The 24407-nt window shown below is 44.1% G+C and overlaps 1 protein-coding gene and 1 non-coding gene across 2 annotated transcripts in view; both read left to right on the top strand.

Moving 5' to 3' along the window:
* SCAP (SREBF chaperone) overlaps positions 1 to 24407 on the top strand; it is a 56782-nt gene that overhangs the window by 8060 nt on the left and 24315 nt on the right. The window contains exon 2 of the mRNA XM_006914875.3: positions 15758 to 15976. Coding sequence (XP_006914937.1) covers positions 15855 to 15976 — 122 coding nt within the window. The 5' untranslated portion in view covers positions 15758 to 15854. The remainder of the gene's footprint in view (positions 1 to 15757; positions 15977 to 24407) is intronic.
* Positions 5894 to 6012, top strand: LOC112482076. The gene has a single exon (XR_003047193.1). It is a non-coding gene; the product is annotated as a 5S ribosomal RNA (ribosomal RNA).

Raw genomic sequence — 24407 nt, 5'->3', positions numbered from 1 at the left:
AGGAGGGAGTGAAAAGTGGCCTGAGAATCAATAGAAATAGGAAGCCAAGATGGAGAGATAAAAGAACATAGGACATTGTCATGACAATGTGGTTTTGGCTCTTGACCGTTGCAGTAGTGGTCAGTTTAAGGAACTTTGTGGTGTTCGTACAAAGAGGGTGTTTAACAGGAAGAGGTGAAGAACCGAGGACTCAGTATTTGACTTTGGAAATTTGTTTTTGCTCCCACTGACCCTATCTGGCACGGAGGGCTCCCTCTGACATTGAATTGATGGAAGAAATAAAACTTGTCTATGCTTTGCATCATTACAATCAAAATACTCACAAAGCACAGGTACGGGCTGGCTCCACACTACCACAGAGAGCGTTCACTAAAGCGGCAGTGGCGCTTAATGCTCGTTAAGGTAGCTCCTGTGGACCTGTGTCCTTGACAGGGCATTAGGTCCTTAACAAGGAACGTATAGCAGTGTGCTCTGAAGGCCGCAGGGCAGATCAGGGAGGGCTGTCGCACCCTGTCAGTATGCGGCGTGGGGTGGACAGGCTCCTCTGTGCTGAAGCGGCTCAGTGGCTGACCCAGCGGCTGTAAGCTGAGGGGCTGTGAATTGCCTACCGACGCATTTCTCAGAACAAAATCGAGGGGCTGTGAGGGAAAGGGAATATCTCTTGCCAAGCCACATAGTTATTGCTTCTGTCAGAGAAGAGAAAATTTCTCCTGAACCACATCTCCTATTTCTTACAGGAAATTCAGCTCCAATATAGTATGGGGTCACCATTGTCTGTGTGGTCTGTCATTGACCGAAATGTTGTTATGCAGCTATAATGTAAATCTGTGTGTGTGTGTGTGTGTGCGCGCGCGCACGCGCGCCAAGCATCTATCGATTCTTATTTTATTAAAATTAATTTTTCAGCTTAATCGAAGTATAATTGACGTAAAATTGTATATATTTAAAGTGTACGACATGATGATTTGATATGTGTATACTCAGTAAAATGATTACCATAGTCAGGTTAATTAACACATTCATTACTTCACATAATTACCTTTCGCTCTTTTTTTTTGTAGCGAGAATGCTCACTGTGTGCTCTGTTAGCAGATTTCAAGTATAGCAGTATTAACTCTAGTCACCATGCCATATGTTTGGTCCCCAGAGCTCACACCTCTTAGAACTGAAGGCTTCTACCCTTTGTAACCACCATTCTAATCTCTGTTTCTATGAGTTTGACACTTTTTTTTTGAATATTCCAAATATTAGTGAGATTATACAGTAATTATCTTTCTGGCTAATTTCAGTTACCATCATGTTCTCTGGGTTCTTCCATGTCGTCGTAAATGGCAGGCTTCCCTTCTTTCTCATGGCTGCATAATATTCCAGTGTGTGTGTGTCACACCTTTTTATCCATTATCTTTTGAGGGGCAGGTTGTTTCCATATTTTGGCTATTGTGAATAATGCTGCAGTGAACCTGGTGTGCAGAGATCTCTTCAAGATAATGATTTTGTTTCCTTTGTCTATATACCCATAAGTGGGATTGCTGGATTATATGGTAGTTCAGTATATACTTCTTTGAGGAATTTTTACACCGTTTTCTATAACGGCTGAACCGTTTTCCATTCCCACCAACAGCATACAGGGTTCCCTTTTCCCCACATATTTGCCAACGCATGTCATCTGTTGTCTTTTATAAAAACCATCCTCACGGGTGTGAGGCGATAACTCATTGTGGTTTGGATTTGTATTTCTCTGATAATTAGTGATATCGAGCACCTTTTCATATACCTGTTGGCCATTTATACCATCATCTTTGGAAAAATGTCTGTTCAAGTTTTTTGCCCATTTTTTAATCGAGTTATTTGTTTTGTTTTCGCTATTGAGTGGTATAACTTTCTTTTATGTTTTGAATACCAACCCCTTATCAAAGACAGTTGACCCTTGAACACTGTGGGGGTTAGTGGCGCCAACCCCCTAGGCAGTCAAAAATCTGCATATAACTGCTAGTCAGCCCTCCGCAGCCGTGGCTTGAAAATAGTTGATTCTTGAACAACACAGTTTGAACTTTGCAGGCCTGCTTATCAATCCGTGTGTAAGTGGACCCACACAGTTCAAACTCGTGTTGTTCAAGGGTCAACTGCATATGGTTTGCAAATATTTTCTGCCATTCTATAGATTGACTTTTCATTTTGTTGATTGTTTCCTTTACTGTGCAGAAGCTTTTTAATTCTGTGTAGTGATGTTTGTTTATTTTTGCTTTTTTTGCTTGTGCTTTTGGTGTCATATCCAAAAATCATTGCCAAGACCAATATCAAGTAGCATTTCCCCTGTGTTTTCTCCTAGGACTTAACCGGTTTTAGAGCTTACATTTAAGTCTGACCTATTTTGAGTTAATTTTTGTTGATGGTACAAGATAAGGATCCAGTTTCATTCTTTTGCATGTGGCTATTCTGTTTTCTGAGCACCATTTATTGAAGAGACTATCCTTTACCCATTGTGTATTCTTGGTAACTTTGTCAAAGATTAGTTGACCCTACATGCATGGGTTTATATCTGTGTTCCTATTGGTCTGTGTATCTGTTTTTATGTTAGTACCATACTATTTTGATTACTATAGCTTTATAATATAGTTTTAAATCAGGAAGTATGATGCCTCTAGCTTTGTTTTTTTCTCAAGATTGCTTTGGCTATTCTGGGTCTTTTGTGGTTCTATACAAATTTTAGAATTATTTTTTCAATTTCTGTGAACAATGCCAGTGGAATTTTGATAGTTTGTATTGAACCTGTAGATTGCTTTGGGTAGTGTGGACGTTTTAACAATATTAATTCTTCCAATCCATGAACACGAGATATTTTACCATGTACTTGTGTCTTTCTCAGTTTCTTTTATCAATGTCTTACAGTTTTCAGTGTTCAGGTCTTTTACTCCCTTGGTTAAATTTATTCCTAAGTATTTTATTCTTTTTGATGCTATTGTAAATGGGATTGTTTTCTTAATTTCATTTTCTGATAGTTTGTTGTTAGTGTATAGAAACAACTTATTTTCATATATTGATTTTGTATCCTACAACTTTACTGAATTTGTTTATTCGTTCTAACAGTTTTTTGGTGGAGTTTAGGACATGAGATCATGTCATCTGCAAACAGAGGCACTTTTACTTCTTCCTTTTGAATTTGAATATTTTTTCTTTCTCTTGCCTAATTGATCTGGCTAGGATTTCCAGTACAGGCATACCTCAGATATTGTTGGTTCCATTCCAGACCGCTGTAATAAAGTGAGTTGTAGTCTTTTTGCTGGTGGAGGATCTTGCCTTCAGTTTGTAAAAAACGCCACATGTGAAGTGTAATGAAGTGAAGCGCAATAAAGGGAGGTCTGCCTGTACTATGCGGAATGGAAGTGGGAAGAGTGGGCAGCACGTTTCATGCCTGCTCTTGCTTCTTGTCTTGAGTATGACGTCACTTGTGGGCTTGTCATATATGGCCTTTATTATGTTGAAGTACATTCATTCTAGATAGTTCGTTTAGAGTTTTCATCGTGAAAGGGTGTTGAATTTTGTCAAGTGCTTTTTCTGTATCTACTGATATGATCTTGTGATTTTTATCCATCCTGTTAATGTGGTGTGTCCCATTTATTGATTCGCATATATTGAACCATCTTTGCATCCCAGGAGTAAATCCAACTTTATCATAGTGTGTGCTCTTTTTAATGTGCTATTGAATTCAGTTTGCTAGTATTTCGTTGAGGATTTTTGCATCTATGTTCATCAGAGATATGGGCCTGTCATTTTCTTTTCTCATAGTGTCCTTGTCTAGCTTTTGTATCAGGGTAATGCTGACCTCATAAAATGAGTTTGGAAATGCTCCCTTCTCTTCAGTTTTTTGGAGGAGTTTGAGAAGGCTTGGTACTAATTCTTCTTTAAATGTATTAATTCTTTTTTAAATGTTTGGTAGAATTCATTAATAAAGCCATCTGGTCCTGGACTTTGATTTGTTGGGAGATTTTTGATTACTGATTAATCTCCTTACTAATAATCAGCCCCTTCAGATTTTTTATTTCTTCATGATTCAGTCTTGGTAGGTTGTATGTTTCTAGGAATTTATCCATTTTTTTTATAGGTTGTCAAAGATGTTAAGAGTATCATTTTTCATAGTCTCTTACGATTCTTTGTATTTCTGTTGTAATGTCTCCTCTTTCATTTCTGATTTTATTAGAGTCCTCTCTTTTGTTCTTAGTGAATCTAGCTAAAAGTTGATCAGTTTTGGTTATCTTTTCAAAAATCTGTTTTTTAGTTTTATTGATCTTTCCTTTTTTTTTTTTTTAACAGTATTTTACTTATTTCTACTCGGATCTTTGTTGTCTTCCTTCTACCAACTTTTGGCTTGGTTTGCTCTTTTTCTCGTTCCTTGAGGTATAAAATTGGGTTGTCTGTTTGAGAGCTTTCTTTTTTCTAAATGTAGGCCTTTATTGCTATAAACTTTCTTCTGAGAACTTTTTTTGCTGCATCCCATAGGTTTTAGTATGTTGTTTCCGTTTTTGTTTGTTTCAAGATATTTTTTTAAATTTCTCGATTTCTGCATTGACTCATTTGTTCAAGAGTGTTTTAATTTCTACATATTTGTGAACTTTCTGGTTTTCCTCCTGTTACTTCTAGTTTCATACCATTGTAGTCAGAAAAAGGTACTTGGTATGATTTCAGTCTTATTAAATTTGCCAAGACTTGTTTTGTTACCTAACATGACCTGTCCTGGAAAATGTTCCATGTGTGCTGAGAGGAATATGTTTTCTGCTGCTGTTTGGATGAAATGTTCTGGATATGTCTGTTAGGTTTATTTGGTCTAAAGTATAGTTCAAATCCAGTGTTTCCTTATTGATTTTCTGTTTGAATAATCTACCCACTGTTGAAAGCAGGGTATCGAAATCCCCTACTATTACTGTATTGTCTGTTTCTTCTTTCAGACATGTTAGTGTTTGCTTAGTATGTTAGGCACTCTGATGTTGGGTATATATGTATTTATAATTGTTATATCCTTTTGATGAATTGACTCTTTACCATTATATAGTGACTTTGTGTCTCGTAAACTTTTTGACTTAAAGTTTATCTTGTCTGGTGTAAGTAGAGCTACCCTGCTTTCTTCTGGTTTCCATTTGCATGGGCTGTCTTTTTCCATCTCTTCACACTGAGTCTTCTTGGGTCCTCAAAGCAGAAGTGAGTCTCTTTTGGGCAGCATGTTGTTGGGTGTGTCCGTCTGTCTGTCTCTCTGTCTCTCTTTTAATTTATTCAGCTACTCTGTGTCTTTAGATTAGATATATTTTTTAAAGCTAAGACTATATTGATTAGAGAATTTAATGCTTTTAAATTTAAAGTAATTATTGATAGGTAAGGCCTTACTATTGCCGTCTTATTGTTTCCTGGCAGTTTTGTAAGTTCTTTTCTTTTCTCTTGCTTTCTTCCTCTTTGAATTGATGATTTTTCATAGTGATATGTTTTGATTCCCTTCTCTTTTATATCTACTATATTTTTTTGCTTTGTGGTTACCATGAGAGTTACACAAAAAAATAATCGTTTGCTATAACAGTGTTTCAAGTTAATAACAATTTTGTTTTTGATATCACAATTTATGTCTTATTGTGTAGCCTTTGACAAATTATTGTAGCTACAGTGATTTTTAATACTTTTGTCCTTTGACCTTTATACTAGAATTAAGTGCTTAATATACCATCGTATTACAGTAGAGTCATGCGCCACATAGCGACATTTTGGTCCGTGACAGACTACTGTACTGGTCTCATAAATTTATAATGGATTATAAGCAAAAAATCTGTGTGCAGTGTTGAAAGAAAAGGCTGGACCTGAATAAGATGTTGATTTTACTGCTAGCTCTGAGTGATTTGAATAGATGAGAAGTGTCTACGGCCATGCTACCCTGAACAAACCCAATCCCGTCTGATCTCGGAAGCTAAGCAGGGGTGGGCCTGGTTAGTGCTTGGATGGGAGACCACCTGGGAAGACCAGGTGCTGTAGGCGTAAAAAATAAAAAATAAGGGATTGTAAGCTGACAAGGTCCTTGCAATCTGTGAGGTCAACCAAGGGTTGCCTCGCCTAAAAATAAATAAATAAAATAAAATAAGTAGATGAGGAAGGTTACTTGCTGGCCACCCACCCTATGCCCACCCAGGCTGGGGCCCAGAATTGGCGAGGGAGTGAGGGGAGCGGGCTGGAGAGGAGGGAGCCTGGGAGCCAGTCCCTGTGCATACACTCTTGTGTGCAAACTCACTTCCCTTCCCTTAGTTTCTCTCTCTTTCCTCCCATTCTTTTTCCTGTCCTTTCTCTCTCTGCCTCCCTCCCTTTCTCTCCATCCTTCCCTCCCTTCCTCCCCCTTTCATTATTTCTCATCTCAAGCTTTATCTTTCTGGGTCACTTTTGATCTCTGCTCTCCGTTTCTCTCCCCTTCTCTTTCCTCCCTCCCTCCCGCTGTCTACTCTCCCTCCGACAGCACCTCCCTAGACAGCCCTCCCCTTGTTCCCCTCAGACCCTCAAAGTGTGCTTGCGCCTGTGTGTACATACATACACGCTTGTCTTTTATACCACGGGTCCCCAACCCCCGGGCCATGGACCGGTACCAGTCCGTGTCCTGATAGGAACCGGGCCGCACAGCAGGAGGTGAGCTGCTGGGGGCCGGAGAGCGAAGCTTCTGTGTTTGCAGCCACTCCCCGGCGCCAGCATCACCGCCTCGGCTCCACCTCAGACCATCACACATTAGATTCTCATAGAAGCACCAGTCCCTGGTGCCAAACAGGTTGGGGACCACTGTTTTATGCCATATTTTATCGTACATTTTCTGTGTTTAGATACGCAAATACTCATCATTGTGTTACAATTAACTACAGCACTCAGTACGGTAACCTACCTGCTGTACAGATTTGAAGCCTAGGCGCAACAGAGCCTAGGTGTGAGGCAGGCCAGACCACCTAGGTTCGTGTAAGTGCGCTATGATGTTCGCACAGTGATGAAATCGCCTACAGTGCATTTCTCAGAACGTATCCCCGTTAAGTGACACATGACTGTATTAAAGTATTCCGAATTTGACTTTATACTCACCTTTAACCGTGCTTTTTATGTTATAATATTACTAATTAGTGTCCCTTAATTTCAGCGTGAAGAACTTTTTCTAGCATTTCTTGTAAGGCAGGTGCAGCGGTCCACTCTCTAACGTTTGTTTGATCTCCCCTTTGTTCTGAGAGGTAGCTGTGCCGGGGGTAGGGTAGAGGGGAGGTGCTCTTGCAGGACAACTTTTCTTGCAGCACTTTGAACATATTATTCCATCTCATCTGGAGGACAAGGTGTCTGCTGAGAAATCCGCTGGTAGCCTTATGGTGGTTCCCTTGTATGTGTGGAATTTTTTGTTGCTGTTGCTGCTGGTTTTTAAATTCTCTGTCTTTGATTTTATTATAGTTTGTCTTGGAGAAGATATTTTTGGGGACCTATGAGCTTTATGAATTTGGATGTCCAGGTTTCTCCCCAGATTGGGGGAGTCTCGGGCGTTATTTCTTTAAGCTTTGTGCCCTTTCCCCCCTCTCTTCTTCTGGGACTCCAACAATGCTTAACTTGTTTCTCTCGATGGTATTCCATCATTCACATGGGCGTTCCTCACTCTCTTTCATTTTCTCTTTGTTCTCCTGTTACTGGATAATTTCAGATGACCTATCTTTGACTTTACAGATTTTTTTCCTTCTGCTTCATCAGATCTGCCATTGATAGCTCTCTGTTGCATTTTTCATTCATTCATTGTATTCTTCAGCTCCAGAAGTTCTGTTTGGTTCTTTTATGATACCTCTCTCTGTTAAACTTCTAATTTTGTTTTGTGTATTGTTTTCCTGATTTCACGGAATTGTCTTTCTGTGTTTTCTTGTAGCTTACTGAGCTTCTTTAAAACAACTGTTTTGAATTCTTTATTGGGCAATTTGCAGATCTCCATTTATTTGGGGTCAGTAACCAGAAAATTATTGTGTTCTTTTGGTGGTGTCTTTTTTCCCTTGATTTTTTATTTTTTTGAAGCTTTGTGTTGCTGTCATGGAGTTTGAGGAAGCAGTTATCTCCTCCAGTCTTTACTGACTGGCTTTGGAAGAAAAATACCTTCTGTTAGCCCTGCTTGGCTTCTGTGGCTTTCTCAGCAAATGGTGATTACATTATCAGATATTCCAAATACTTTTTAAATGGTTATCAAGTTTTAGAATCAACCTATGGAAAATATGTGGTAGCTTTTCATAATAGTTTTGAAAAGTAAATGTTATAAACCTTGAAATCATAGGAAGGGATAGGCATAATAACTAAAATCATAAATACTTTCTAGTATATTTGAATGTCATTTTGTATATGTAGTATTTTATAATCGAAAATCACTCACGTGTCTCAAAGGGGAACTTTGGGGTAATACTCTATTTCTTGATGTGAGTTGTGTTTAGGTTAAATGGCTATGTTTATTTTCATGGAGGAGTACACTTACAATTTGGATACTATTCTGTAATATTTCATGCTAAATTTTAAAAAGTTTATTTAAAGTAAAAAAAAAAATCAGTACTCATAAAAAAATTAAAAGCACAGAAAGCTGACTTAGAACCTCTCTCCATGTAATCATACCACGTGAAGACCAGCAACCTCTACTAACATTTCCTACCATTCCTTTGTGCAGTTTTTGCCCGTAGCCTTTATTTTTTCAGATTGCATAAATAATCCATGCCCCATGTGCTAAACTTGTTAAACACAAGGAGGCATTACATACTTCTCACATGGAATGATGATATGATTGACAGAAAGGTGGCAACAGCCAGAAGATAGAAAGTTTATTTACTGGCAATGAACCAGACATGTGTGAGAATTTTTACATTAGAAACTGTAAGGGTTCTGATTCTGGTCAAGACGTAATAGGCAAAGTACTCTTTCACCCTGACTGAATACAGCTAAAATCCCTGGACAGACTACATAGGTCAGCTGTCTATTACTTGAAAGATACATGGCAGCAGATAGATTGGGGAAGGAAATGTTTTTGTTTTTCTCTCCATAGAATACCTTCCAGCTTAGACTCAAAGGTAACCCAACACCTGGAAGGGGCACTGGGTGCAGACAGAAGTCCAGGAGAGGCCCTCTTGTTATAGTCTGAGGAGCAGGAAAGTGGACCCCATGAGTCGCGGGGTAGAGATGCTGGAAGAGAATCTCTTGTTTTGTGTTCGTTTTGTTTTTTTCCATTTTTTCTGCCTTGCCCCACATGAAATTCAGTAGCAGTGGAGGCAGCAATTATATTGACAGCCAAGTGGGAGAGGAATCCTTTTATTTATAGGGATCATGGTCCCAAGGGCATGGAGAGGTTCACTGATTTTACCCAATCCTGTCACCGCTTTACCCTGGAGGTAGTCACAATTGCGTGAGGTGCTCAGCATAACAGGGAAATTAAAGCCCTTTCATTCTAACCAGAAGACTGAGAAAGGGGCCCTTGGGAGCTAGAAAGCATCAAGAAGACTTTATGGAAGAAGGAACTCAGCAAAGTGAACCTTGTTCTGTCTCAGCGACCCATGTGTCTGTCACTATATAATATTGTGTATGCATTCCATACACTACATAATATTGTGTCTAAATTCCTGGGGTTTCCTCCAAAATAGCATACATGCAAGTGACCCTAAATGGCATACATACCAAAGGCTTTGAGGACTACACTGTGGAGCAGACCGCTGCCCAAGGCCTGCTCTGGCCACTGCTTGGCGTGTGTGGGGTGGATCAAAATAGAACTGCACGGGCTATGAAGACCGAGCTGACACTGGACCACAGCTCAGAAGGTGGGCAGGAACTTGTGGTTTGGACCTAATCGGTTGACTGCTGCTACAACAAAGAAAAATTCAGCATTTCCATGGATTTAAATAAGACCCAGAGTAACATAGCATAGTACCCCCCAAATTAAAAATTACTGTACATATGGAGAATCAGGAAAATCTCACCCATCTCCTAAGGGGAAGGGACAGTCAACAGACGACAGCCACGACATGATGTAGCTGTTGAAATTATCAAAGAATTTAAGGCAGAAAGTATAATTAAAATATTAATTCAAATTTTGTTCTAAGATAGATGGTAAACAGTCTCAAAGTTTTAAATTTAAAACTGGCAATTTTATAACTAAAACGAAATAAAAAATTCATTGCGTGGACTCAACAGAATGGATATAACAGAAGAGTCAGTCGTCTTGAAGATAGAACAATCAGAATTATCTGGTCTGACCAACAGGGATTAAAATAAACTGAAGAAAAATGAACACTTCTTCAGGGACCCAAGGGATAATAACAACAGAAGGTTTATCTTTCTTGTTACCGAAATCCCAAAAGGAGAGGAGGTGGAGTGGTACAGGAAAATGAAGAAGTTACAGAAAGGAAGAAATAAACATGTCCCTATTTGCAAATGACATGTCTGCAAGAAAAACTCTAGATAAAACAACTTTGAAGAAGAATAAAGGGAATTACTCTGTCTACCCATTTCACGACTCGTTTATAGCTGTAGTAATCACGGCTGAGCGGTATTGGTGGAGGGATGACGCATGCATCACTGGGACAGAACAGGAAACCCAGAAATACAGCCAACTGCTTTTTGACTGTGTCATCCCCAAATTCATATATTGAAATCTTAACCCCCGATGTTATGATATTAGGAAGTAGGGGTCTTCGGGAGACGATTAAGTCACGAAGGTGGAGCCTTCATGAATGAGGTTACTGCCCTTATAAGAGAAACCTCAGAGAGCTCCCACTCTCCTTTCTGCCATGTGAAGACACGGGGAGATGGCCATCTGTGAACCAGGGAGTAGGCCCTCACCAGAAATCGAATATGCTGGCGCCTCGACCTTCCCAGTCTGCAGAACTGTTAGAGAGAAATGGTGGTGGTTTCAGCCACGCAGTGTGTGATATTTTTGTTGTAGTGGCCCAAACAGACTTAGGTACCAAAAGCAATTCAGTCTTTTCAGCTGTTGGTTCTGGAACAATTGGCTATCCATAGGAAAAAAAGAACCTAGACCTCCCCAACTAGTGAATCCTAGATTTAAATGTAAAATTATAAATTTTAGGAGAAAACATCAGAGAAAATTTTCAGAAGTAAGGCTTGGTGAAGAATTCTTTTACGTGACACCTTAAACGTGATCCATCCAGAAAAAAAAAATGGATAAATTAGACTTCATCAAAATTAGAAACTTTGTCTCTATCAGAGAGACTGAAAAGAATAAAAAAGAAAAGCTACAGACAGGGAGAAAATATTTACAACAACCTATCTGACAAAGACTCATGTCTAGAATATATAAGGGAATCTCAACAACTCTTAAATGCCCAGTGGATCAAAGAAGACAGCATAAGAGAAATTAGAAAATACCATGGAATGAATGAAAACAAGTCACAACTTAAAAGATAAAGCTAAAGTAGCGTTTAGAGGGAAATTTAGAGCTGTAAATGCCTATATTGAGAAAGAAGAATGATCTCAAACAATAACTTTAACTACTTTAAGATACTAGAAAAAAGAAGAGCAAAATAAGCCCAAGGCAAATAGAAGGAAGAAAACAAGACTAGAGTGGAAAGAAATGGATAGAAACTAGTAGAACAATAGAGCAAATAAACCCCAAAGTTGGTTCTTTTAAAAGATCATCAAAATTGGAAAATCTTTACCTAGAATGACCAAGATAAAGAGAGAAGACTCAAATTACTAGAATCATTAAGGAAAGTGGGGACATTACCACCAACCTTTCAGAAATAACAGTGATTAGAAGGAAATACTGTGAAATGCTATGCCAATGAATTAGATAGCCTAGATGAAATAGACAAATTCCTAGAAACACACAAACTAACAAAACTTAAGATATAGGCAATCTGAAGAGATTTATAACAAGTAGAGAGACTGAGTTAATCATTTTAAAACTTCCTAAAATTGAAGCCGAGAGTCAGATGGCTTCACTAGTGAATTCCACCAAACGTCTGAAGGAGATTTAGGAAGAACTCTTCCGCAAAAAGTAAGAGGGAGCACTTACCTAGTCATTCCACGAGGCCAGCGTTACCTAATAGCCAGAAAAGGATATTGTTAAAAAAGAAAACTGCAGACCAGTATCCTTATGAATATAGACCCAAAAGTTCTCAACAAAACATTCATAAACTGAGTCTAGCAAAATTTCAAGGGGATTATTTATACCCCGGAATGCAAAGTTGGTTCAACATGAGAAAAATCAATTAGTGAAATATACCTTATTAGGAGAAATTTTTAAAAACCCACATGATCATCTCAGAAGACACAAAAAAAGCATAATACCCTTTCATGATTAAAAAAACGAACAAAAGAGATATTTCCTCAACCTGGTAAAGGCTGCCTGTGAGAAACTCTCATGCAGTATTGTACTTAATGGTGAGACAATGATTGCTCTCTTCCTAAGATCAGGAATAAGATGGGGAGTTTGTTCTCACCACTGCAGTTCAACATTGGACTAGAAATTCTAGATTGGAAAAGAAGAAATTGAACTATCTCTATTTGCAAATAGAGATATTTATATATATATAAAACATCCTAAGGAATACACACACATACACATGCACATATTCAGTGTCACTAGCCATTAGAAAATGCAATTTAAGACCCGGTTAGATATCAATACACATCTGTTAGCGGAGCTAAAACAAAATAGTGGCAATACCAGCTGCCGGTAAGGATGCGAAGCAACAAAACTTTCATATTGCTGCTGGTGGGAATGTGAACGGCGTGGGCGCTCTGGGAGATAGTTGGCAGTTAAGGAAACTGTGGTACCCTACTACCCAGCCATTTCACTTCTAGCATTTACTCCAAAGAAATGGGGCCTTCAGGAAACTTTTGCGGGAAGAACAAGCATGATAGGCCCAGCGTGGCTGAAGCTTGGGGGTGATGGTCAGGACTTTCATCAAATGATCCAGGGCCTGCAGTGTAGACAGTTTTCTGCTCTCTTGTTTTACTCTCTGCATCTCTCTTGGGCCTTTGGCACATTTTTTTTCCTTGGTCGATTCTTAATATGTGCGAGTTGATTAAAGAGAATTTTAAATGTTGAGAGTTTGGCGAATACAGGCACAAAATAAATAGAACATCATCTATTTTTTTTTATCATGCCTTATGTTAATATATTATGGGTGTATGGATTTTTCTGAAACTTTCACATTTATTACCTCATTTGGGGTGAATTCAGAACCACGGGCACCTTAAGCAAGCTTGTGACGAAGTGGGATGAGCCTGCCTCCCCAGTCTGCCGTCACAGACTCATTCTGTCCCTTGGTGTCCATCCTCTGAGCCAGCAGGTCTGACTCGATCTGGGCTTGTCCTGTCCGTAGACTTCTTCAGGACTGTTTTCCCGTTCTGGTTCCAGTGGTTTTTCTTCACGTGTACAGCTCTGTAATTTGCACGTCTAGTAAGGGACGCCTTTGTTTTTGCTTGTAGTGGGATCATCCGCAAAGGCGGGCATGGGAGCGTTTTTGTGTAAACGTGGTCCACTCAGGCCTCGGCCTCCATTCTCTCCGTGTGCTGTGTGTCTTTACATTTGGAAGCAGGACTGTAGACTTCGATCTGATGAAACCTGTATGCGTGGGGCAGTGGGAGAAAAACATTTTTGGTTCAGGTTGAGTAAATTTTGCTTTGGAATAGTTTTGCATGAAAATGTATACCGCGGAGTAGAGGTGAATAATGGCTCCTCTTCCTGGGTTCAGGTGGATGGGCTGTGTAATGAACTGGAATTCGGATTTATTTTTTTTTAAGCTTTGGTTTTCAGGTTCTGTGAAAGTTAACAATTAGTGTAACTAATAAAGATCACTGGAAGCTGAAACTGACTAAGGTCATGTCAGAAAGCTTTGTATTACTGCAAAAGGAAGTGAATTAGATGGTGTTTTCTCCTGTTAGTCTGAGGCCATATGTGAGAGCTAGACTGCAAAGGCGGGCCCCCGCTCCCGGTTGCCGAGGGGTGTGCGGAGGGGCCTGAAGGGGACTGGGATCCTGGATCAGAATTTCCTGGAGGGCTTGGTTTGGAGACATTTGGAAGAAAAGATCTGGGGCTTGTCAGAGGACCGAGGTTGGAAAAGCTGCAGCTGGTGTACAGGCCTCAGGCCTCAGAGCCTCCTGATGGTGTCTCTCCTCAGGTGTATGTTCCATAGGTGTTTGCTTCCTTGTTGGGGGCAGAACGGAGGGTCAGGGGCACTGGGGCAGAAATGTCGCTGCCCCAGAACCCCTGTTTAAGCCAGGTAGTGAGCACCATTGCGGCGGGTCCACCGCTTGAGACTTCTTTGACCTGCCACGCTCCCGGTGAGCCTTGGGAATGGTTGAGCTCTTGTGAACACCTCTGCTCCTCTGCTCCTTGACCCACAGAGGGTTCTTCGTATTTCCTTAGGAGGTTGCCAGACTGGGAAATGGCAAACGTGCTTGAGGCTGGTGCTTACGGGAGGTGGAAGGAGTAATAGCCATTCCCTCTTGTGAACTGGCTCCGGTGTGACTCATTTTGCTTCTTGTTTCTGGTCCTGACACTCCTGAGGAGTCATCTCCCTGGCCTGGATTTTCATCAGGGAGCCTCATCAAGCCGAGATGCGTGTCTGGGCAGGTGCCTTGTAACACAGGCAGCAACATGGAGCAATGAAGGTGGCTTTAAACTTGGATTCCGTGGGAGAGCTCAGTATGGACTGGGATTCTAGATCCCTGGGCCTTCTGCTAGAGTTTTCTATTCTGATTGTATTGGTTTAAGGTCCTCTGCTTGGAAGCAACAGAAATTAACTCTGTCTCACACAGGCAAAAGGGGAATTTTTGGAAGGATATAGAAGGCTCACAGACTGCAGAGACGAGCTGATGAGCTTCAGAAAGGACTGGAGCCAGAGCAGCCGCGGTCTCGGAGGCAGGAACCTCCTGGGGAGGAGTAAGGACCACCACATCCAGTTCCTGCTTCCTTCGGTTCCGCGTCAGAGGCCAGGGAGAGAGGCCCAGCGGCCTGGCGTGGCCCAGGGAGGGGCGGCTTGACTGAGCCCACAGAGAAGGGTGGTTCCCCTGAGCCACACCGGCTGCTGTTACTCAGAGGAGACAAACAGGAACAGTAATGGCCTTTTGCCCGCAAGCTCTCGGGGACCAGGAGCAGAAACTTCCCCTTAACGCTGCCAGAGTGAGCTTCGTTTCAGTCAGGGCCCCAGGCTTTTCGGTGTTCGTGTGTTGAGGGTTCGTGTGTTGAGAGTTCGCGTGTTGAGGGTTCGCGTGTTGAGGGTTCGCGTGTTGAGGGTTACCCGCCTGAACGTTCTTTATCAGTGAATCGCTGTGCAAGAATGTGTCTTTTGAGGGGTCAGTCCTGTGTAAAGCTTTGTCTCAAGGATTTCCCTCAACATGGCGTGTGCACAGAGAAGGGTGGGGAGGGTGTCCAGAACACCCACTGGCAGAGAGCAGCTGAAGGTGATGTCTGTCACACATGTGTGCTTTTCTGTGCCATGTGTGAGAAAAATGCCCTTTCTGGAGAGTGGCCTGTTAGAAGTACCCCATGGGGAAGAGGGTCGAGCGTTTGATTCCAGAGCTAGAGGGGCAGTTTTTTGGCTTCTTTGGTTAGACTGGCTTGGAAACCACCATGGTCACCAGGAGTGACCGAGGTTGTGTGATCGGTGTCTCTGCACCTCGCCCAGAGGCATCTGAGCCATATCCTGCCCACAGCGCGGCTACCTCCCTAGCAGCTCAGTGTGCAGAGCCAGGCGCTCCTTGCTAATTGGCTTTTCCCCCTTCTTGCCAGGTGCTGCAGATGGTGTCCGTGGTCAGTGCTGTCCAGCGTGTGCCAGGCTGATCCATGGTCACTTTCCGGGATGGCAGCAAGGTGACTTCAGCTGAGGATGACCCTGACTGACAGGCTGCGTGAGAAGATATCTCAGGCTTTCTACAACCATGGGCTGCTCTGCGCATCCTACCCCATCCCCATCATCCTCTTCACGGGGCTCTGCATCTTAGCCTGCTGGTATGTTTCTGAGTTGCCCTGGATATGGTGGGCCTGTGTCTTGGGGCAACAGGTTTCCCCACCCTGGCTGCTCTGTAGTCCTTAGACTGTGTATGCTTCTTACACAGTAGAACTCGAGGCTCATTGGAGCTGCTGAGCATAGGGCCCTGGCCACTGAACTGAAGCAGTCTGGGCTGGCCCTGACTTTCACCAGATCGGTTTATGTCACTGGTAAACCATCTCAAAATAATGTTTAGACATTTCTAAGAAACCGTGAGGTAATTGAAAGACACGTTTTTTAAAATTTTCCTTCTCAGCACTGGCGGTTTCTTGGTGGTATGGTAGCCTTTGAGCATTGCAAGGCCAAGTCTGTTTGAACAATTCGTTGGACTCCCTCTTGCAGGCTAACTGCAGAGACGTGGTTCTCTGCTCTCTAGTCACGTTCTGTGTCTCCTTCTGACCTCTTGTTTATCCTTGGGGCCTGCTGTGCACAGCAAGGACTGTCGTGAGAGCTGTAGCTGACCTCGTGCATGTCCGTCTTGCTGTCACACTGCCCCAAAGAACGATGACGAGGAGAGGCTTGATGTAAGATACCTGATGCCCCTTTGGCTCTGAAACACTGACAGCCATGAAAAGAGCCCACCTTATTCTCCTTGCCTCTGGAAAGAATTCTGGTTTCCAGATGCATCGTACGTTGCGTGTTTGTAGATGTTTTCAGTGCTGAGCTGGAAGGAGGATGCTTAGGCCTGAACTCGCTGTTCAGTTCAGTTGTTAATGATCCCAAGTTCTTCCCTAATTAGAACTAAAAAGATGAACACCATTTATTGAGAATTTCCTGCTGGTACTTCAGGTATGTGATTAAATGTCTCATCAGTCCTCATAATAACCTTGGGAAGTGGTCTAGTTAAATTTCCTTTTAGCCAAGGGGGGATGCAGGGTTACAGACTGCTGGTCTTTACAATTGATGGGTAGGGAAACAGGTTCAAATCCAGGCCTAGGGATACTGGTGCCTGCAGCCATGGTGGCCTGTTACCCAGACTCTCCTTACTCTGGGTCAGTGTATTTGTACTGATATTTAAACTTGGTTAAATTGCGTTGTACGAGATAAGATACTTGTGGCTGTGTCCTGTACTGATAAATCAGGAGGGCTCTGAGAACCCAGCTCTTGAGTTTGTTTTCTCTGAGATAAGTAACCCATCTCTCTCTTTAAAATCATACTTTGTAGGCCTGGCCTATACGTGGAGGCAGTGGTTCTCAAACCTGAGCTAGCGTCACAGTCACCCGGAGGGCACAGCAAATGCGAACTGCTGGGCCCCCCTCAGAGCTCCTCATTAATCAGGTCTGGGATGGGCCTGAGAATTGGCATCTCTAACAAGCTTCCAGTCCTGGGTACCACATCCCGAGAACCCCTCGGCTGTGTCTTTCTTGAAAATTTCTCTGAAGTTCTACCATGTCTTAGTTAAAAATATTTTCTCTTGCATTTCAATTTCCAGAGAAGCAGTTTGTGGTGGCACTCAAGGTTATTATCATTCTTATTGCCTTTGTGGAGGGGGTGGGATTCAGCTCCCCCTCCACTAAATTCTCAGTTCCTCGATGGCCTCTTTCTTTGTGCCTTTGCACAGGGGAAGGTGGCAAGGTAAATATGTTAAATATGTGGTGGACGGATACCTCGAGTTCAGCTTGTGGTCTGCCTGGCAGTTTGGGTTGAAGAAGTAGTTGTTGGGATTCCCCGTCCACAAAGACAACTCTAGCTACGGGAAGGGGAGGATGTTTCCTCTTTGCCGTCCATCTTCTGGGGGTTGAGTGTCACCAGCTGGCACAGGCAGCTTTCTGGACAGGGAATGCAGGCTGTGCATAGCAGCGGCTTGGGCACAATTGGCCTTATCTTTGAATGAATACTTTGATATCACACATGTGTTTCAAAACTGTCCTTGGATATATGACGGGGAGCCTTGGTATAGAAACTTCATGAGATGGCCAAGGTCTCCAGTACGGAGGACACGGCCTCGACTCAGTGAATCAGAATGGGATGGAGGGTTAGGGAAGAGGCAGACGTGATAATAATAGCAACCAGCGCAGCCCCAGCCGGCCTGATACGCACAGGCGCTCCAGGCGGGAAGGCTCATCCTCACTGACCGCCGGCCTTGCAGGTCCTCCGGTGCTCACATGTGGCACTTCATTTGGTTGCCTGTCATCCTTGGAGGTGCTCGTTACTCCCTAGATCTTTTAAAGATGACGGAACAGGCGTGGAGAGCTAGTAGGTGGTAAGCGCTGCCGCTGGTAGGTCCGTGTGGGACTTGAGTCTGTACCGTGTCCACTTAGCCTGTTGGTAGGAACTTTGCGAGGAGCATTGTTTGGTGCTGATCCTGTTCACGTGAGGTGTGAGCTCCTGGAACGAGAAGCGGGAGGCAGGGTCTCAGCCGCAGTGAGCCAGGTACAGGGCTTGGCAGGATCTTCCGGCATAGAGCAGAGAGGCTTTATGAGGCTGTGGCCCCACGTAACAGAAATGAGGCGAGAGCGTCAAGCTGGATTTGAGAGCCACCTCGGGAAGATGGCTAAAACACGTGCCAAGCCCTGTGCCGCGCTGGCGATGCAGAGCACAGCCCTTCCCCTCAGCACCCTCAGTCTCAGCCCGAGACAGACAGTTGCTGTGCCATCGGATGTCGTGCACGGCAGATGGGACGTAGCCTTGATGCAAAAGGACCAATGTCAGGGTGGCTTCCTGTGGGGACAACACCTGGGTGGGAAGAGTGAGTGGTGTCATCCTCACCTCCTTTCCTATTCATGGTCATGGTCATGGTCATTCAGCTCTCTGCTCCCACAACTAAAGGACAGGGAGGGTCACACCCTGGCCTGCCCCTCTGAGAACCTGCTGCCTCCTGCGGTCCCGCCCTCTGACGGCACTATGCTTTCCTCTTGTCTTTGCAATCCTGTTTTTCTTTAAAGAAAAAATCCAGCCTCTACGATCACATTCTTAGTGCTGTGTACTCACTTTCCAAAACCAGTACTTTTGTCATGTGATCTTAAAGGAGTTTTTAAAAACTTTCCTCAAAATCTGAATGGCTTAGGAAAAGTTTCCCAAGGTAAGATGAAGTCTCCTGGCTTCCAGAGACGATAAAGGTTGTGTCAGAGCATCCTCGGATCCCGGGCCGTCATGGCCAGGAGACCAGGGTCGTGGACCCAGAGCACAGGCCTCGCCATCCCCTCCTGCCAGGGCAGCTCTTCCGTCCAGAGCAGCTCGCCCTCTGCAGAGCCTCAGGCTGCCTGCAGCAGGCGGTGTGGGCAACAGACAGCCCTGAGTAGTTTCATTAGCCCCCTAGGTTCCACTTAATTGCTTGCCTTTTATTGTCCCAGGAATAAGAGACTTGTTCATCTTGAACCCAGGACTGTTGCCCTTGACCTCCTTGTTCAGACCTAGCAGCTGCCTGCGCTGTAGACCCCGCCCATCACCACGGGAGCACCCTGGGAGCAGTGAATGCTCTTTCCTTTGGGAAAAGTTGATGAATCTTGTAGCAAGTAGGGATTGTGGCAGGAGGAGTCTGTTTACCTTTCCTAGAGGATAGGCCACCAGGCTCGAAGTACGACCCAGCAGCTGCCCAGTGAGACGGGTGCTGTGGCTCCGGCCCTGCCCTGGCGTGAAGGAAGAGTGCCTGGGTGCCAGGCTAGCTGGACTCCCTGTGTGCAGGTCAGAGGTTAATGGGAGTGTCACTGAGTCACTTGTAATTCCACAGCCTGCAGCTCGTGGTTACAGAGGCGGATTTTAACTTGGAGAGCAAGTCGGAGTCATGAGGCCATTCTAAAGCTCCTGAAGGGTGATAATCCGCAAACTGTGTGGGTGTTCGAGAACAGACGTGGCCCCTTTCCTCCTCCTCCTCCTCGGGAGGAGAGCAGTACCTTCAGGCTGAGGCAGAACCTCTCAGTTATAGCGACCTCGCTTCTCAACCTCTCTCCCTGTCTGCCCACATCTCAGGTTCCCTGTGATCACCATGGCCCCTCTGGGGGGACATACACGCCAGGGACTATGTAACAGGGTCCCTCTTTCTGTGCCCATGTGGCCACTCCTTAGACGCATATTCTCTTTTTCGTGAACAAGAAAGAAATCTAAGTAGCCGAAGCCTGCCTGTGCCTGTGCCGTGGAGAGCCAGACTGGATAGCTGAGAAGAAAGCAGAACGCGAAAGCGCCATTGACCTCTGCCCGAGAGCCTAGCCTCAGAGCCCAGAGGACCCGTCCCAGGGCACTGCCCTGTTCAGCATTTCAAAGCCAGAGGCTCCCCTAGCACATGTTACCCTTGGCCTCACAAACAAGCTCAGGAAAAGCTTGGGAAAGCCTGTAGGAGAACAGAGACTCCTTTACCAGCCCAAATCTCCTTAAAAGAGATCGGGAGACTTCAGAAGTGACCCCTTCCAGTATTTCACTGCCCCACCCCTAGTCCTGGGTGGTTCTCTCCGGCAAGAGAAGACAGAACAGCTCCCACCCCTGCTGTCTCCAGTGAGGGGTCTCGTGCAACATTTCTGCTGTCATTTCTGTGGTCGCTCGTTAGTCTTCAGCGTCTCCTTAGCTCCCTACCACAGATGACCGAGATTGAGAATGGGAGCTGACGTAGAGCCAAGACCATCTGCGTAATTTGTACGACCCAGTGCGACATGAAAACACAGAGCTGCTTATTCAAAGAGCAGGAGAAAAGTACTGTTAAAGTACTAAAATATGCCTGGATGAGTGAAAGGCTTGCCCCTGCCAGAATGCCCCTCAGATGTGCTATGGTGCTGCCAGCCTGGGATAAGGGACACAGCTGGGGTATGCACATCTGACCCCAGCCTGCCTTGTTTTTGCATTTAGGCCCCTGCCAGGAGGTGGCAGCAAATGGGGAAGTCCAGGTCCCAGGATATGAGGTGACAGGGAAGCTCGTGGTCAAGAACTTGTCTTGAGGAGGAGGGACCACATGTGAACCTACATGTGTGAATCTATACTCCAGACCCTCAGCATGCGCTCCACTGTGGTGGACTTCACTTACAAAACACGCATGTAAAGAGAAATTTATTGTGAATTCCCACATGGCTACTGTAGGACATTAAACCTCAAGCGCCGGTCCCATCTGCACATGGGGTCCTGTGCAGTCACACAGGTCGCACACCCATAAAGCCAGCCTGGGTAGAGCATCCGGTAGATAAATAATGCATTTTTTTAACATCTTCCACGTGACTGGTGGTGGGGATGCAGAAATTCAAGTGGCGTGCCCCCTTCCTACATTTCTTATACATTTGTTATGTTAATCAAGCAGACGAATAGGAGTCTGAGAGATCAGTGTTTGCTGGCCAGGCTGGGAGGACAGAGAGGTGCCTAGGGGCGGAGGAGCAGAGAGGCAGTGTTGCCTTGAAGGATAAGCAGGAATTTGCTTCGGAATTGGGAGTAGGGGAGCGTTTTAGTTGAGACGAGAGGATCTGAGTACATGTAGCTTGTGTGTAAGATGAAATGAACACTGGCAGGGAGGTGGGAATTGAGATGGAAGGGAAGGCAGTCATCCAGTAAGTGGCCACCACGGGCAGCTGAGAGTGATCCCACCGCGGGACGCTGGCAGTGCAGGACGCTGCCGCAGAGCGCACCCCCTGAGGATCTGTGCAGGGGACAGCAGCCGCTTTCCTGAAAGAAAAGTGTGTGGGCGTGTGGAAGGGGGCGAATCGCAGTTCCACATCTAATTGGGAGATGAGGAAGTGATTTCGGGTAGAAGCAGGAAGCCTGGCGAGGCTGGTGCATTACTCCAGATAAGAGCTGACGGGTGCTCAGTCTACATGGCCGCCCTGGAGGTGGTGAGATGTGGCTGAGTGTCGATCGACAGCTGACCCTTGAATAACACAGGGGTCGGGGCACCTTGCAGTTACAAATGGGCATGTAACTGCAGTCGGCCCTCCGTATACACGGATTCCCAGCGGTGGAGTTGACCCTTGAACACGGGTTCGAACTGGATGGGTCAACTGAAAAAGAATCGCATCTAAGTGGACTTGTGCAGCTCAAACCCATGTTGTTCAAGGGTCAGCCGTATTTTGAAGGCGGAGCCCTCAGGATTTTCTGAGGACCAGATGTGGGGTGTGAAAGAGATGTCAAGATCAAAGCGCTGGGCCCAGCAGCTGGATGGCGGAACTGAGACAGGAGAGGCGGGGGAGGGTGTGCAGACCTGCTCGTGTGCTTGGCCCTTATCAGATCAGAGTAAGCCAAGATCTGATCTGGTCATAGGCATGAGTTTTGCGGAAGCGATATGGGAGTGGGTGGTCGAAATACCCAGACGGCTGCTTTTTTTTTAAATGTCTAGTCTTTTTTCTGACTTTGGAAAAGCGAATGTTTTCTGCAAATTCCTTGACACTTTTCTTCCACGCTTGCTTTATTGTCTAGAATTGTGAATAGTGATTATTCCTCCACATTTGATATTTTTGTAGAATCTTTTTCTTGGTTTTTCTTTTGCCTATGTTAAAAGGAATATATGGCTTAAATTTTTAAACAAATCAGAAACGTAATACGAGGTAGTCTAGTGAGACATTAAGATCACATGAACAGACTCGAGGGCCAGACCTGTGTTCGCATAGTGGTTCTGTCCCTTTCTAGTGGGAATGTAGCCTCTGCTTGCCTCATTGGAGTATGGTCAGGCTTCAGTGGGCAAATAGATAGAAGGCACTGGATTGGTGCCTGGCACGTAGTCGGTGCTCAGTGAGAGTTAGAAACTGTCGCCGTCGATACAGAAACAGGCCCACTGTCAATGTTAGGAACCGTGGTAGAGGGAACATGGGACACTCTGGCAGCTCTTAGGAGGAGGGGCCCCAGCCCTAACTTAGGGAAAGGGAAAGACTTCCTGTGGCAGGTGATCTGACAGCTGAAGCCTTGGAGAGAGTTACCTAGGGGAACAATGGGCAAGGGTGTCTGGCGCACGCAGAGCCTCCGAAGCAAGTCCCACACCTGACTGGGAGACAGGGAGTTGTGTGTGGGCTCCGGGGCAAGGCTGGAGAAGGACTGTGAGCCATTTTAAACATTTTAAGGCCTGTGGACTTTTTCCTAAGAGACTTAATCCTAAGAAAGTGGATGCTCAGGAGTGTGCTGCCCTTCTGCCGGAATGTGTAGACTCCTGGAATTCACAGATGTTTTTAATATTTTAAATCTTGAGCCACAGGCTGCCTTTAGCTTAGTCAGTGTGTTTTGAGTGGAAAGTGAATGTAGATAAGGAAATTGTCCCGCCTGCCTTCATCTTACAGTGCAGCTGAAGCTCCAGCAGTCTTAGCTCTGGGTCCTGTTACTCCTCTCTGCACTCAGCCTGGGGGTCAGCCCGTGCTTTGTGTGGCGCTTTGCCCCGCAGAACCTCAGCTAAGTCCAGAGACAGTCCTTACCTTCGAACAGCTGAACTTTGGCTTTCAAAAGCAGCAAGAGAGAAGCAGCTCTTCTCATACAAGGGATTCTCAAAAAGTTTAGCAGCCGATTGCTCCTTAGAAACTGCTGAGGCCAGAAGGCAGTTGGATAATGGATTGAAAGTCCTGAATGAAAAAAAAGGAACCTCAACAAAGAGTTCTGTATTCTGCTATAGTATTCTTCAGTAATGAAGGAGAAATTAAGATATTTCCTGATAAACAAGAGCTAGGGGAATTTGTTACCAGTCGACCAGCTATACAGGAAACATTAAAGAAGTCCTTCAGGCTGAAATGAAAGGACATTAGAAAGTCATTTGCAGCCATAAGAAAAATAAACACTAGTAAAGGTAACCAGTTTATTGTGCTTTTTGTGTGGTATGTAACTTCTTTGTCTTTTGTGTTTTAAAAGGCAAATGCATTAAACAGTAATGTGTTAATGGGCATGCAGTATTTAAAGTATAATCTGTGGCAATAACTATATAAGAGGGGAGAGGCAAAGATATATAGCAACAGAGTGTATACTATTGAAATTTAGCTTCTCAGACTGAGTAATTTCAGTTGTCTTATTTTCAAGGTCGCTGAATCCTTTCTTCTGCCTGCTCAAATCTGCTGTTGGACGGCTCTATAACACTATTTAATCCAGGTTGTTATAAATTGTTAGTAATTGTAATTTGCAAGCTAACCACTAAGGGAATAACTTACAAAGTATGCAGAAAAGGAAAGAAGAGGGCATCAAAGTGGCACAGTACGGGATGCAACCAAATCAACCAAATACCAAAAAAAGGCAGCAGTGCCTCGAGGAATTGAGGGCCAAAAATCATATAGGACATACAGACAACAGCTACATGGTATAAGCAAATCCTTCCTTATTAGTAATCACATTGAATATAAGTGGGTTAAAGTCTTCTTCTATTAAAAGACAGAGATTGACAGATTAGATTAAAAATGACGGAATTCATCTGTATGCTGTCTGCAGTCCATCTGCATGCTCTCTACTAGAAACTTCAGCTATACCCTACACTTCAGATGTAAGAACACAAAGAGGTTGGAAGTAAAAGGATAGGGA

The sequence above is a fragment of the Pteropus alecto genome, unplaced genomic scaffold (assembly GCF_000325575.1).
Source record: "Pteropus alecto unplaced genomic scaffold, ASM32557v1 scaffold156, whole genome shotgun sequence".
Taxonomy (NCBI): Eukaryota; Metazoa; Chordata; class Mammalia; order Chiroptera; family Pteropodidae; genus Pteropus; species Pteropus alecto.
Note: the sequence above shows the minus strand (reverse complement) of the source record. Positions and strands in the feature narration are given on the sequence as shown.